Raw genomic sequence first — 16,725 nt, 5'->3', positions numbered from 1 at the left:
CTTCTATAAATCTTAGAATTACTGCCAACTCAGCACAACTCATCACTTTCCCAGATGTTCACACATTGCAGTTGACCAAAACAGAGCCATGTTTCCATGAAAAAAAAAGAAAAAAAGATTAATAATAAAATGGGATTTGAAAATCTAGGAAAGCACATGAGGTGCACACATTCAAGATTAAATTGCCACTTCCCACTTCACCTCTAATGCTTATTAAATATAAGCCGCGGCTTACAAAAATGATGATTGAAAAGCAAGAAGCAGGTGAATGTGTAGCCCAGCTGCACTTTTATCTGCTCACTTAGTGCAGCTCAGGATAAGAGCACAGTCAAAAGGTTGTTTACCCACTAGTGGTGTCTAACCATGCAGAGTAGTTTTGGATTTATCTGTACGTGTTTTCAGACATCCGTCCATGAGATTTCTCAAAAGCAACCCTATAAAACCAGGAATATCAGGGGTTTTTTTAGTGCAAATTGAGCAAACAAAACCTGAAAGGTAACGTATAGGTTCCAGCTAAATGCAAAAGGAACAGCTTGGTCAAAGTTTGGTGAAAAATTCTGTCATTGATAAAATAAACTTTTAAATTAAAAAAATCTTAAAAAGCTTAAAGCAAAATAAAGACTTTGTTCGGGGGCTTGGGAGCTGCATCAAAGACGGCACCGGGGTCAGGAACAGGAAGTCTGTTGGTAGACAGGAAAGGCCTTTCCCCACCTTCCATTAGCTGCATAGATACGTTTCAACTGTAGACAGACAAAGGGAGGGGGTCGCTGAGGTGAAGAGAGAGTGATGAAGAGGGATGTAGGTTGAAGAAAAGATGAGAAAATATAGAGGCTGATAGATAGATGGATGTGGGAGGACTGTGCAGAGTCACTGTGAGATGTTTGTAGTGGACATGAATGTAGGGACACACAGCACAAGTTCAAAGACAGTAACGGCTGATGGGTGGACTGTGCAAAAGGGATTCCTTCTCAATGCTTGGTTACTTTAATCACTTTCATCACTTTATACCAAATGTTGTGTCTCTTTCCTTTTGTATACATGCATTTTACACACCTCTGTTCATTTTGTTCAACTTCTGTGTGTGTGCGCGTGTACATGAATGTTCAGGAGGCGGAGGAGGCAGAGAGCCCTAAACGCAGCATTCGTGACAGTGGCTATATTGACTGCTGGGACTCCGAGCGCAGCGACTCTCTCTCCCCCCCACGCCACGGCCGCGAGGACTCGTTCGACAGCCTGGACTCCTTCGGCTCACGCTCACGACAAACCCCGTCGCCAGACGTCCTGGTCGCCCGCGGCAGCAGCGATGGTAGGACATGGTCTACTTTTTACACACTTTTACACTCTTCACATTCACACTGAACATTACCGAAACCAGTTCACTACCAGTAGAATGACCACCCCTTTAAGCTAAAGGTTGCAGGTTAAATCTGTTCAATAGCCATTGTGTCATTTTAGTCACAGCCATTTGTCTGGAGGAAGTAATTCGGCACTGGCTGTTTTGTTTGGGTCAGCTGTGGTGTTCAGATACAGTATATAGATAAATGAGCTGCATTGTCCTTTTAATGCTACTGTAGTAAAGCCTGTTGTTCTCCTCCCTGTGTTTTCTCAGGGCAACGCCCAGTGTTAGTCAAAGGCTCTTTGAGAGAACGATCTCAGGGCTGTTTTGAAGTCAATCTATGGCCATTGTTTCATCTTAGCCACAGCCATATGTTTTTGTGAAAGGGAAGAAATTCAGCACAGGCAGTGTCAAATTTAGTATAAAGACACAGTGTCCATACACTGTAAATGTATTTACATGTTAGGGATCCAGTGTTTTATCACTTAATTAATCATTTACACCGTCTGCTTTTATACTTTCTATGCATAACTCTCCCTATCAGCTCAAGGTTCACCCAGATCTGATGACAGTCAAGTCCAGTTAGAATAACAAATGCTGTCACATCTGTTTTGTTTTAAACACATCTCAGTTATGTAATGTTAACACAGGCTCTGCCAAGATGATGTGACAGTGTCAGGTGACATAAAACACAAAATATTAGATTTATTCGTTCTCATGGAAAAACCGATTCTGATTCAAGAAATAAAAGTTATTGCACATAAAAGGGATCTGATTTATAACCACATGCCCATTTGTTTTCAATCAGAGGAAACATTGCAGTCCCATGTAATAATTTGTTATTCACGCATCAAATCTGTGTCCGGAGAGAAATAAAACACTGGAGACTTCTAGCTGTAGTTTGAACACCGTGAGACACTGAAACATCAGATATTGCTTTACATTGTACTATAAATATTGATTATGATTAACTGTATTAAAATGATTGTTTTGAGCCAGCCACACCTCCCCTTCTCTTCCTTTTATTCAACTTTCTGCTGATATTCTAAGTGTGTTAAAAACACAGTAGGATTAAATAATACTATGATTTACTGATCTTTTTGAGTTGCCCACCTGTCAGTGGGAGGTCAGAGGTCAGTCTTAGTGACAGAGCAGCATCTGGCAAGGACATTTCAGGATCGTGGAGGTTTGTCGACACAGAATCTGAACTCAGATTATTGTTTAAAGGCTCATCAGGCAGTCTTTCCTTCAGACAATCAGTTCTCCTCCTCCTCCTCTCCATCCTTTTCTTCCCTAAATCTTCATTATCCCTTCAAAATTATATGGTGCAACAGTTTTGTTTCTTTATTCTACAGTTATTTCATCTATTTCTCCATCTGCGTGGGTTTATCTGTCTATGTTCAGTATGAATGTGAGTCCCACAGCCACCTTTCACTGAGGATTTCCTCTCCTGTCATTGCCATCCTCACAGAAGTGTCTCTGTGTTGAGTGTTTGAGCTTGTTGTCATGGGCTGTGGCTGTTTGATGGCTCTCTTGAAGTGTGGAACGAGAAGAGTGACAGCACAGGAGAGAGAGGAAGCGATGACATGTCCTGTTACAGTGAGACGAGGAAGAGAGAGAGGTGTGGTTGTATGAATGGAGGCTTTCAGTGGTTTTTGATCTGACACTTGACTGATGAGTGAACGATGGTGAAACTGCCATCTTTCAGTTTTAAAACAAAGGACAAAGTTCCATGTAATATTAAATCCTCATTGTTATAACAGCAAAGCTTATAATGAATAGCTGTCAGGCTGGAAAGAGTCCGTGAGTGAGAAGATACAGAAAAATTGATTTTTCCTCTAATGTGTTTTCAGATGTCAAGCACAATACAAGGAAATTAATATGATTGATTTTACCTCCCTTCTTACCCACTGTTTCATGAGTCACATACGAGGTACAGTCAGGTATTTCTCACTTTGATTTCTACACTTCCTTTTCTATATTTCCCTGAAAATCCAAGTATTTCCTCAGTTTTCCGCATGTTTTTAGGTGCTTGTACTGGTCTACACAATGCTAAACTAATGAGAAAAGACAGAACATAAAGGTGTGACGTCATGTACTTAATCTTTTTGAAATGCTTGATCAGCCTATATTAAATTTTTGTTTAGATAACCACATATTAGCATATGCAATTTGATGCATCCAACAAGGCAGCAGAACAGTTTTACACAATGTTAAGTTTAAACATAAACTGCTAAACAGCTGTTTTATGCTCTGTGCTGGCGTTATAAAGTTAAAAATACAGTTTGGCTGCCATTGAAAGCTGCTGATTGCTACACTGCATTTGAATTTGACCCTTTTAAAATTTAATGGCAGCCTATAAAAGGTTACAGCAGTCGTCACCAACTGTAATGTATGTTTCATCTCCAAACTGCATGTGGGAAAACACAGAGCGAGGCCAAGCATCCTGTCTGACTGTGTTTTTGTTTTGAGGGAAGTGCAAAGGAAACTGCCGTCTCCAGAGCCTAAGCTGCTGTCACCAGCCGTCACATTATCCAAAAACCTAGTTGTTGTTGTTCAAGTTAAGGTTTGATTCGCCCAAATATGGCCTCAGAAAGTGACTCGTGAACATTACGCATTGATGATATAGAACATAAGGTTGGAAATATGCTTTGTTAAATTAATTGCTTTAAGAAACACTTTGTGGCTTAGTCACGTTTAGAAGAATAGGGAGGTTAGTCGGTCAGAAACTACTACATATTCAGTTTTATGGAGATTTGCATGTCTGATCGTGTTTCTAAACCTTAGCCGTTATTGTGGTTCTCATAATATCAGTGTTCATATCAGACCCAGGAGGCACAAATGAGAGAAGTGAGAACAGGATAACAATGCAGTTATCAGCCAATCACAGGGAACTTTGAGTACACCCAGAACAAGAGTATCCATTTATTAACATGCACACAAACTGAACTCAGCCAGGTTTTCCCTGCCCCGACCTTTGGACAAAGCCCTTTCACAATTCAGACCTGTAAACTGACTTCACCCTGACGGTAATTAGGGGACAGGGAAAGAAAGAAAAGAAATTCAATATTGGCAATTTTCTTTTGTTTTGGCCAAGTTTTTAGAGGGATACAGTTTTGATAAATGAGGCGCTTTATGCATCTGGTGCTCATGTAGTAAAGCCTGTCCTCCTCTCCTTCTATTTTTGGAGGACAACACCCAGTGTCAGTGAAAGGCTGCTGGAAAGAGTAAACTGAACGATGTCAAGGAGATGGTTTTAAGGGTTTTGTAGAAAATATCACCCTGAAGTTGGACATTCAGGTTTTTCTAAAAGATTTTCCTACTTTGTGATTTAAAAAGAAAAAGACGCCACTTCAGCTTTTCAGTCACTGTAAAGCATATTGAACTGAACTCCACGGCTTTTATTTTTCCTGTAGCATGACTGCACAGTGATGATTATTGATGTAAATAAGAGTCTGTGAAGCTCTGGTACAGTATGGAACTGACCCATGATAAACGTACCCTCAGGCTTCAGTGCTACCATATGTGCAGAGAGACGAAATCAGCCCATCAAGACATATGTTGTTCCTTAAAGATGGATAGACTTGGATGGCAGAGTCACTCATGTTTCCAATTGATGGGTTAAGAGTCGTAATTGAACCATTCATTGTTGGAAGTGCAGATACCTCAAGGCCTCTTTTGGACCTCGATCTGTCAATCTTTTAGACCACATGAAAGTGAAGAAGTCTATTCATAGAAAGAGAGGTTTTCACAAATTCAAAATGTGACGTTTGTTTCCACCGCTGTAGTTGCTTTCACATGTATCTGTTCAGGACCGAGGGAAGATTTTAAGGGTTAGATCTGTTTGAAATTGTGGGTTTATACTTGGAAAATATATACATTGAGTCATAAATTCATAGGTTATAGATTGAGTTACACATGCATCCCGAGGGAGGGGAATTCCAGTAGCACATGTGCTGAACATCTTGGTGAGGAATTTTTTTTGGGAGACCTTGGGTAAAGGAAGACTGCAGGTATCCGTTTTCTGCTGTTTGAACATGAATTTTGAGAAGAATAAGCAGGAAAAAAAGGGGGGGGGCTAATTTAAGGTGGAGATGACTGGTATGCTAATGGTAGATCTCTAGAATTGTAAACATGTGACGTCCTCAGCAAGCTGGATCTTCATATTTCTCTTCTGTACGTACTCCCAGGATCAACTCAGAACATCCTGCGGAGGAATTTAAGACTCCAAGCAGGGAAAGTCCTTGAGCGGTGCACGTCTGCAAAGCCAGGTGTTACCACTGACATTATAGAGCTAACAATGTGTTCCAGATCTGATACAGACAGACACAGTGGCATCCTAAGTGAATTCTTCCGAACTGTAGGCTAGAATTTAGACAGAACGAGCTGCACAATGCAGATTTAGAGATGATTTATGTTTCTTGCTTTGTTTAAAAAAAAAAAAAAAAGTTCAGCCACTGGAATGCACTGGATATAATAACACTGTAACAGCACTGTAGTGTTTTGTAGGCCTATATAATGTAACGGCTTGGGTTTTATATTTTAGAGATTAGAAATCTGGGTGTCCACCATGAGACTCCTTCAATCAATATTTTTTTTCTGCTCAGCTTATTTTTGGATTTATTCTCTCTCTCTCTCTCTCTCTCTCTCTCTCTCTCTCTCTCTCTCTCTCTCTCTCTCTCTCATTCCCATTCTCCCTCTGTCTCTCTGACAATGACTCAGCAGCCTGGCTACTTGTTGCTCTCTGGGATAATTAAAGGGGACTTGTGGTCATTTGTAAAACACATTATGATTCAGAAAGTAATAGAACACATCAGAGCTTTCATATGCTTCACCATAAGTGCAGAGAAAATACTAGATGGCTGTTTAATCACAGTATAGGTTAACAACAGTTAAATGGGAATATATATATAGAGAGAGTATAGAATTGCAAAGTAATTGTTGTCTAATAAATTTAAAATTATTTCACAAATATTGAATTATCTTTCAGTCAGTAACTTTTCTCGGAGTGTACAGAAATTAAACCTCTTTCTTAACTGTTACTGTCTCTTGAATAAAAATATGGTTTTTAAAATGTCGAGTGGTCTTTTCCACAGAGAGCTTATTGTACAGTGCTGACTGGGTTCAGCCAGAGTTTGGAAGTACATCTGCAAACCTGACCTTGCAACCAAATCAAACTGTGATTTCTCTCTGATGTACATAAAAGCTCCATGACACCATTAATAAACTCCTTCATTCTCTCATCTGCTCCTCTGAACAGGCCGTGGCAGTGACTCAGAGTCCGACGGTCCCCCACACAGGAAGATGCCAGACATCCGTAAGGATGACATGTTGGCTCGGCGGACGTCCGTCAGCGAGCCACGAACTGCCATGCCCTTTAACCAGTACCTTCCCAACAAGAGCAACCAGAGTGGATATGTACCCACGCCGCTGCGCAAAAAGAAAAACGATAAAGAGGAGGCAGGACGCAAGAGTTGGAGTACTGCTACGTCACCTATAGGGGGAGATAGACCTTTCAGGTGAGTGTGAATGTAATGAGAAAGACTTAAAAAATGACAGAATGAAGCAACATAAAGCTTTTGCAGGCTACTTTGGTCTTTCAGTTAGACATTAAATAAACTGTTCACAACCATCTGACCATTGTTTTATATAATTTACAAGCTAATGGTGAAAACTAGACGGTAACCTTTTGCTGTTTGTATGGTGTCCTGTGCACCTGAACTCTGCATTACAGTTTCATTACACTGAAAATGTGTGAATGCTTAGAGAAGGTTTTGCACACGACAGGTTGTACAGCTATGAACTTGTTTCAGTCTGACTTTGGCTGCTGCAGATAAACCCTAAAGTTGTACATTTTCTGGCTGAGAAATTGACTTCTGTGCTTGTGACTGAAAAAAACTCAAATCTCTACTATATGTGATGATGTAGGCTCCATCTTACATGTTTTATTAAATTAGCATGTAGGTGGAGATAGACCATGAAGTAATTTAAAAGTAAATAAGAGATTTTTGCAGAATACATAAAACTGGGCAGACTGACAGAAAATTTGCAGAGGTTGGAAAACAAACCAGAAGTTGTTTATTGTTCACTGTGTGATTTTGTTTTTTTTGTTTTTTTTTTTTCAAACAATTTTGCAAGAGTTAGTGTCACTTGTGTCAAACTGCAGATGTCTGAAACCTTTCAGCTGTTGATTATTTTTCTCTGTCCAGTACTGTACAGATGGGAGTGGCTGATGGAGGCCAGATGTGCGTTTTCATTGGTTCAAAATCTGATTGAAGCAAAAGTGTGAAATATGCTACATGGACAAACATGAGGCAGATGAAAGGCTGAAGGTCTCAGTGGCATTTATTTACCTCTGGGATCCTGAATGTTTTTCAGTTAAGCAGTTCATCGTCAGAGGATCTCACTGTAGAAGTTTCAGATTTCTACTGGCTACGCAGGTTCCATAATGTGTTTTTATCAGCGTGTGCAATGTTAGTGGTGGGTGAGTGTAGTGTATGAGTGTGTTAGGATTTGAGAAAAAGTAGTTTCTAAATGGTTAATGTTAAATATATTTACTATATTTATATTTAATTATATAATACGTCTAATTAGACTTAGACTGGCGGGTTCTCAGTTCCAAAAAGTGCGCTGAGTAGGTGGATATACAGTAGGGAAATGTGTATTGTAAATGTGTTGTGCCTGTATGCATCAACCAGTGTGTGCTGCTAATCATCATGTGCCATATCCCCTTTGGTTAAATTCATCCATCATGTCATGTTACATCATAAGCGCATGTATTAATTGTAATTCATTTTGCATTTATTGTTTTCCTTTGTTCTCCTTCTCCTTCTCCGTCCTTCACCTGTTATCATTGTGTATAATTGTTTCCCCTTTTGCCTCCTTTTATGTGAACCTACTTATCCATCACCACGTTTGTGTGTTTTCCGCATCTTGTGACCATCACGTTACGACTGTCCTCATGTCATTGTTGCTAATTTCGCTCCGTTGTGATTACATCTTCCTTTCCCTGTGCATGGTGTGTATGAATGGGTGATGTAACAGTCCAAATGAGATCCCTAGCTTAGACGTCCCAAGTCCGTCCCCCACCCCGCCCCTTGAGCCCCAGACACAGATTCAGCTGGAGCATCAGAGTATAAAGGATGAGGAGGAAGGGGAGCAGACTGCATCCACACCTTTCATTGAGATCCATTCAGCCAGCATGAGGAGGAGCAGTGCGCCTCTGCCCTGTAGCCTCCCCCAGCCCCATGCAGAGCCCCCCACGGAGACTGTAACTCACCTGACGGTCACCTCTGAGCAAAGGTCTTCACCTTAATTCATGTTTTTCTCTATACCTGAAATCATCGGCCCAGTTCCCTTTTTATAGCTATAGCTCATTCATTGCTCCTCTCAATCAACCAAATCTAAAACATGAAAGATTTGTCTTTTTTTAATTTTTAAAATATTCGTTTATAATTTTTCTAATGAAAATAGTTGATATTGTTTTGAATTTTTGCATGCTGCCTCTAAAGACAACGGTATCTCTGGTTCTGCTTTGTCACTCCTGCCTGCACCATAATACAGCAGCAGCACATCTGTCCAAAAACAATGTCCCCATCAGTGAGGATAATCCACAGACTTCAGGGCGAAGAGTTTTCATCAGGATTGTTTCTGTGGTAGAAAATAGTTCCAATTTTCACAGCTGGTGTTTCCATCCGGCCCCTTCACTCTTTGGCACTGCCATTACCAGATCATCGTTTCCACTGCCATTCTTATCCTGAGCAGCAAAACAGTGAGTTACACGTTATTATAAAAGGTCTTTACCCAAAAGGCCTGCCCAGGGCCACATACCGCTGGTGTCAGGTACCAAGGTGAGGATTATGAGCTGTCAAGACACAATGGTGTTGTATATATGATGTGTAGTTACCGTCTTTCTCTCTCAAAAAAAATGTCAGTTTAGGTATCTTGTTATTTCAACAGTCCAGTTTTATCCTGTGTTATTTCCCAGTCAAGCAGACGTTTCATTCACAGTCCTGCTGGAGAGTTATTACAGTCACACCCCCGCTTTCCAGCATTTTCTGGCACTGATGTTATGGCATTGATTGGATTGTCAGCATTTCAAGGGAATGAGAAGAATCCTCAGTAGAAATCTGACTTGTGTATTGCTGCGTTCCAAGGAAAAAAAAAGGGGGATTTCTAGGGTGTTTGTAAAAAGCTTTGATATGGACTTCTTTAGCTGATAACAGCTTGCATTAGTTCCAGGGGAAAACTAAGGCTGAGAACTTCAGTGTTGCCACTTCTAGAAATTGGTTGTATCACACCAACATATCTATGTTGGAAAGTTGTGTTGTCACATTCTTTTCATGGTTATAACTTGCTGAGATGTTTGCTTTAGTTTGTTTGGATGGAAGAGTAAAGCTTAGATCCAGCTCTCTGGTGCTGTGTGTTAGCTGTTAACTGTTTCTTATCTTGAACAGAAATGCCAGCAGATGTCTAACATTTGGGAGTGAATATTGCTCATTAGTACAATTATTATTAGAAAATCTGCAGTTGTGAATTTTGAATTGATAAAATCAAAATCAAGAAATACAACAATCAGGAACCAAGAAAACACAGTTGACTGCCCTCAAGTTCCCATTTTATTTGCAGTTGGTCTTTCCCTCAAAACTACTGTCAGGGTCTAGGGGGAAAAAAAACTGCACACGCTTTTAAATACAAACAGCACATACAAACAGAAATGTACAGTATGCGTCCACACACACATAAACACTCTTACGGGGAACATGAACGTGCGACCCACCCTCAGGATGTAAGGAAATGAGTCTTTCTTCCTTCCCTGACCCTGAGCAGGCTGGGACTGAAGCTTAGCCCTTTCACTGCCGGCAGCTGGCCCGTCTCTCTCTCCCTACCACGCATTCTGGGAATTTACAGTCCAATAATAAGCCTCCCAGAAAGTAGCAGTTCATCCGAGGGTGACAAACAACAAGAGCGTTTAGTGAATTTTGCTTTGGTTTTGTGACTCCAATTTGTTTTCACATGCAGTCTGCTATGAAAGGACGTGTGACCATGCTGTGCTATTTTCTTAGATTTATGTCCTTCAGAACCTCCATTTACAGTAGGCTCCTCCAGAGGAATGCTGTCTGATGGTGTAGGATGATAAGTTATAACCAGGCAGCAGTACGTTTTAGTTTGCTTTGCTTTCTGCAGTACTCCAGCTCGCTCGTGCTCAGAGGAACTCTTCCACCATTCGACGACTCTAGCAGGAAACGCCACGGCAGCCTCAGTGGTTGCAACAGGCCCCGTCAGCACGATCGTGAAACATCCACCTGCGGCAGACCGGGAGGAGGCAGGGGTGAGGCAGGGAGTCGCTGGTACCCCGTTAGTTGCAGATGCAGAGCAGGACGAGAAGCAGCCCCGTCAAACGCTGACCTCTCCTAAACGCATCGCCAGCCCGAGTCCCTCCCACTTCCTTCCTGTGCCCGCTGCCATGGCAACCGCTTCAAAAGAAACAACCGATACAGGCCGACGAAAGGGCAGGGCACTGAGTGAAAGTGACGACCCACAAGGAGGGACATCTTGGTTGGACAGCAGTCTCCCAGCAACGTGAGCCCCGTCCAGCAGCTACACTACATTTTATGAAATTTTGCCGCGTTGAACTAGAACTACACAATTCAGCGTTTAACTGAAGGGATCTTCCATTCCCCTGATCCTTTTGAATACTCAGCATGTGACCTTGACCTCAGACAGCAAAGCTCCTATTAGCATGGATGACTTACTTGCCTAAAGATTGCATGAGATTTTTAATACGAATGCAAATTGATTTTGTTTTCTATAAAGCTGTTGTTAATGTAGACAGAATGCATGGAAACATTTTCTCCTCCTTTGCTTTCCTTCCTCCTTTTTTTTTTTTGTTAAGAAATTCAGAAAACGTGGTCCCTGATTAACTGTGCATGACCTTAGTTGAAAACCTTTAATATCTTCAGGAGACCCAATTAGGGAATAACTCCAGTTGATGCTGAATTGAATTTGATCCAGTTTGAGCCAAAATATTCCTAAAAATGTTTGACTGTAAACACAAACTGGTCATTCCCTGTATGACAAGAAAATATAAAATTAAATTGGCTTTAATGTAAGCCCCACTGACAAACATACCATATGGCAAATGGCCATCTTAGAAAACAATCTGTCTGGTCTTGATTTGCTGAGTCCTCTCTTAATTTAGTCTTCTTTTTCTCTTGTGGCGAGCAACCGCAGGCCACACTTTCCCTCGCACCCCTCCAACATCAGAGGCAGGCTCATAAAAAAAAGACTGTGTGAAGACCTTTGTGGTTAAGGCCAAACCTACAAGTGGTGGTCACAGACAGAAAGAGAGCCACATCCCTGATGTTGCTCTTGTGCTGTCTGATAAAAGATGCATGTTCTTATTTTTAATAATTTAACAATATTCTGAGATCATTGCCATATGCTTTTGTCATATGCCAGTAGAGTTTTTTTGTTTGCAGTGCTGCAGTGAATTAGTTGTGTGTTCTGGCTGTGTTTTGGATAAGACTGCCCCCTTGTGCTTGGTTTGAGGTTCATCATTAAACCCAGGAACTGACAAATACATCTGTGCATACACACAAACCACAGGGGGACACTTGTTTAAAACAGTCATTAATCGACAATAGCTGGTGCATATTCTGTATTTAACCTGTCATAACTACGTCACTGTCAGCTGTGATCACAACACAACACGTTACCCACTACTAAGAATCAAATATTCCATCACTGTGTTTGCATATTCACACGAGTGGATGATGAGTTTCTCTCTTGAATGTACCTGTGTTCATTTGTGATTGTTCTCTCTCTCCATGCTCTCTGCCGTCTGTAGATTCAGCCACACAGATAGTGTGTCAGACGATACACAGTAAGTTGCCTTTTGTAGCACTCGGAGGCTCAGCTGCCTGGCACAACGCTGCTCTGCTTCTCAAAACAAAAGCTGCTCAATAAGTCATTTAATCATTCACTGAGAGTTGGAATTGGATTTTTTTTTTATATTTATGCAAGTGGGGAAAAACTGCCAAATGATTAAAGTCATTTAAAGAACTTTCTTGATACCATTAACAAAAACCTCATGTTAGAGTTTGGTTTTGGCTTTTTGTTTGTTTGAAGGTCCGATCACCCAGTATCTGGAATACAGTGCTGAATATTAGTGCTTTAATTTGTGACTTATTTATGCGGACTTCCGTCTTCGTGGAGATTTAGGTAGGATGATATCCTAAATAAGGTTTTCATTACATGGAAATTAAAAATGTCTCCCAATTAAGCAGATGTTCCCTACTTGCATCACTTAAAGAAAATTTAAATGACTTGTCAAGGTGAACATTTTGACAGTGTGCTTTAACAGTGTCAAACAATGTCCCTGGTCCCTACATTTGATCTGAAAAATGATGAAAGTGTTTTTAATGAATCTAGTGGACATGCTTTTTTGATTTTTTTGGCTGGCAACGATCCATTCCTCTCAGATTTATTCTGTGCCTGCAGCAGTGGCTGTGGAGAGAACTTACTAAACTATGCTGCTCCGACATCACCCCAGTGCTTCTGCCAGCTGCATGTTTCATGTAACACACATTATTTCAACCACCCTCCCAATATCCCATCTCTTTACCTCATAAAACACATAAAAAAATCATTACAGTCATCTCCTCTGCTGCTAAAAGCTGGTGCAAAAAGTTCAGCTCATAAAGCTGGAGAGAGGATTCCTAAGCAGGAGATGATTCAAATGCAAGTAAATAAATCAAGTTTGGATTTAATTGTTCAGCACTGCTCTGGTCCACACGTTACACATGTACCTTTACCCATCCCACTGTCCAAAACTTTAAACAGAAAACAATTATTAGACCCATGACTTGTAGGAAATTGTTAAAGAATAAAATGACTTTACCCATTCTAAACCTGTGATGAACACCCTGTACAGCTGCATGCTCCTAACAGCGAGGCTGCTGCTTTAACAGTACTGACTGAACAAATATAACGAGCGCAAACTTTCTATGGCCAGGTTTCATCTGTATGAATACACTGGTTGTTTCACATCATACAGTTACATCAGAGTGTTACTAAAAGCTGATGTTTTCAAAGGTCCCATTAAATGGCATCTTGAAATGTTTAACGTGATGCACTTCCTGTTGAAACAAATGTTGGAATGTGACATGAAACAATATGGGATTGTTCAAAAAGAACAAAGTAAAGGAAAAATGCTGTGTGATTTGGTTGGAGGGGCTGAAGGGTGGGACGTTTTATGGATCTAAAATCTTAATTATGCTTATTGGGTGAGGTTATCTTTGAAGACGCACAGTTTTACATTCATCTTATAAAGACACGTTTTATTTTGGCATTTGCACTGAGACACTGGTTACAGGTTATTCTCTTTTCCTGATGGATTATGATGGATTTCTACAAAACATCTTTTGTGAATGAAGTATATTTTTTTGGAATACAACTGTACAAACATAGATTTGGGGTGGAGGATCACCTCTAGGGAGATTTATTCATGAGTTCTTTTAAACGCTAACTAACCTCTTTAGCCACTGCTGAGTCTTGGAAAAGGTTAGGGTCACAGTATTTCTGCTGTGTGAAACCGATAAAGAGGCCAACATACAAACATACACTAATGAATTTATAGTATAATGTGTTTAGGGAAAATGTGCGGAATGACTTGCAGCATTATTTAAAAATAAATAAATAAATAAAGTAACAAGACTAATTCACTTTAAAAATAAAAATCACGTCCTTCTCTTGAGGTGACATGTCAACTCATATTTATCATTATCCATGTCCTTTCTCTCTTTCTCTGTCCCTCTCTCCCCATCTCCTCCCCAGGAGCGTCAGTATGATCGATATGCGTGGTGAAGAGGAGGCCATCTTGCTGCCCCACAGTCAGGTGCGTCATGAACTGATGCACAATCAGTACAACAGGATGAAGGAAGAGGAGGATCACTGGCAGGACGTGAGTGTCTCAGATTTGTCCGACTTAAAATTGCTATCCTTATTTCTTTGTATCTGTCTTTGTTTATTTTGGATTAAGATGATTTATTCTTTTTATATATATTTTTTTTTTTTGCGGGAGTGAGATGACTTTTTAACTCCCATGAGAATTGCAGCTCATCTACGCAGTTTGTATTTCTTGCATCTGTTTATCAGTTATGAGCAGTGATTTTTCGGTGCCTGGAGGCTGAAGAACAAACTCCAGTAATATCTTGCTGTGCCCCAGTTAAACAACTGAAATTAGTTTTCTAGGGCCACAGTTTTCTTCGGGTCTGGCACCGCTGCAAAGCCAAGACCTCTCGCTTTGTTTCATTTGGAAATGACACTCGTGTAATCTGCTTGTGTGTGTCAGGACCTGGCCCGATGGAAAAGTCGAAGGAGGAGTATTTCCCAGGATCTGATCAAGAAGGAGGAGGAGAGGAAGATGATGGAGCGGTTGATGTCAGGAGACACCTATACCTCCCAGAGGAGGAGAAGCATCAAGACGTACAGAGAGATCGTGGAGGACAAGTATGTGAAATACACAATAACAGTTGTTGAGTATTTGTCTAACTGGGGTTCTGCTAAAAAGCCAAAGGTACGTGCACAGAACAGTACTAGAGTAGTGGAAAAGTAGGTCTTTCCCAAAGAAGAGAACTCAATATTCATCCTAATTCCTCCTGGAATTCAATTAAGTAGGTCTCCCACAGAGATAAGGGAAAAAGGAAGAGCATATCTACTTGGATGATAGTGAGGTAGAAATAATAGATCCCTTGCTGTGATGTGTAAGACTGTAATATTTTATCTTTGTTTAAATACAGATCAAATATGATTTGAACTTCCTATATTTCATATATACTGTAGCTCTAAGTAAAAGGGAAATGTATTTAGTGGTGGATTTTGATGTCATTGTATTATTGCACTTCTCACTTCACTGGTGAACTTTCATATCAACTGCTAATAGAGAGTAGCAAAGTTAACACCTGCTGAGGGTAAATCACATTGTATTATTTCAGTTGCTTCGCATTCGACATGGCTGTTTCATTTTATCCTTCCTGTACCGCCTTTCCTCACGTGAACAGGGAGCGCCGTGAGGAGGAGCTGCGGGACGCGTACAGAAGAGCAAGAACCCCAGAGGAGGCATCAGCTGTCCTCCAGCGTTACGCCCAGCGGTTCTCCATCAGCGAAGCAGTCCTAGAACGCCTGCAGCTGCCGAAGCTCCTGGATCGCAGCATATCCGCTGACCCCTCCTTCCCCTGCTCACCCTTCCCTCTCTCCCTCTCCACCTCCCCAACTACCCCAGATCCCTTCGACATTGACCCCAATGGGCCAATGAGGTATCTGCGCCAGCAGTCCGCTCCAGCTCCAAAGTTCACGTCTACACTGGAAGCTCGAATCGAGGAGTTTCCCAGAGACTTGTCCTCGCATCAGCGGCCTCAGATTCGCTCCCGCTCCTCTGAGCCGCCATCCTCCCGAGCTCTGTCGCCCAAACCGGTGCCTTTGCTGACACCCAAGCCTTACTTCGAGTCCCGGGCCACAGCGTCTGAACCGTGGCCCAGCAAGGTGAGTTTGACTGTGAGGCACGTGGGATCATGTCAGAGTTTCTACATGATGATGATAAAGTTCACTTCTTTGATAAATAATAACTCTTTGATTATTGTAACCACAACAGTCCTATGGTGGGTTTGGTATAGGTATTGACCACTTTACATATGGTTACTTCCCAGTGTTGTCTGCCCTCCTTGCAGGCTGGTGGGTAAATTCCCGTCCAGCTCTCTTGGCATTTACATTAGAATGCCACAGAACCTCCATGGTGATGAGCCAACTGGTTTCTAGGAAAACACAAGACTTCCCCTCCCAGAAGAAGCATGTAATGTTTCAGTTTAGCTCAAAGTCCTCGCTAACCGGATCCATTTCCTTTTCTTCTGGAAAAACTTCCAAATGGGAATATTCAAAATGAGATCTTATGTTTTGTTGTGGCAGAGAGGGAGGGACGGGTTATTATCAGGCCAAATGGAGCAGAGCGCTTTTCTGGAATGTCTTGTCAGGAGTCTGAGTGGAGCCCGGCTTTCAATGGAGCCCTCTGTTCCCTATTGACTTAAGAAGTTGACAAGTAGGGCCCTCTCGATGTGAAGTGGGCTCCCAGCAGACAAAGAGGGCCCACACAAGCTGCTAGGGTAGGGATGAGAAGGTGGAGGCGGAGGGGGGCAGACTGAGAGCCTGCATTCACCCAGCTCCACCACTGTGTCTTAAGTTACCGCTCACTAGGGGCTCCTCACACATATATTAGTGCCTCTTTCTCATAGAGGCCAGCGTGGTGTTGTGAGCTAGATGAATGGCTAATAACAAACAGAGACGAGAGGCTGGTAATGACCACAAATGAGGGCACTGGGTTTTTAGTTATTGGG

The 16,725-nt window shown here is 41.5% G+C and overlaps 1 protein-coding gene across 8 annotated transcripts in view; it reads left to right on the top strand.

Moving 5' to 3' along the window:
* LOC121187984 (LIM and calponin homology domains-containing protein 1-like) overlaps window positions 1-16,725 on the top strand; it is an 83,788-nt gene that overhangs the window by 54,152 nt on the left and 12,911 nt on the right. For 5 of the 8 annotated variants that reach the window (XM_041047430.1, XM_041047428.1, XM_041047434.1 and 2 more), the window contains 7 exons: window positions 1,108-1,306; window positions 6,597-6,855; window positions 10,523-10,918; window positions 12,186-12,221; window positions 14,174-14,300; window positions 14,691-14,848; window positions 15,400-15,880. In XM_041047430.1, coding sequence (XP_040903364.1) covers window positions 1,108-1,306; window positions 6,597-6,855; window positions 10,523-10,918; window positions 12,186-12,221; window positions 14,174-14,300; window positions 14,691-14,848; window positions 15,400-15,880 — 1,656 coding nt within the window. The remainder of the gene's footprint in view (window positions 1-1,107; window positions 1,307-6,596; window positions 6,856-10,522; window positions 10,919-12,185; window positions 12,222-14,173; window positions 14,301-14,690; window positions 14,849-15,399; window positions 15,881-16,725) is intronic. The other 3 variants (XM_041047429.1, XM_041047431.1, XM_041047433.1) reach the window with 3 other exon arrangements.

Source organism: Toxotes jaculatrix, chromosome 10, assembly GCF_017976425.1.
Source record: "Toxotes jaculatrix isolate fToxJac2 chromosome 10, fToxJac2.pri, whole genome shotgun sequence".
Classification (NCBI taxonomy): Eukaryota; Metazoa; Chordata; class Actinopteri; family Toxotidae; genus Toxotes; species Toxotes jaculatrix.
Note: the sequence above shows the minus strand (reverse complement) of the source record. Positions and strands in the feature narration are given on the sequence as shown.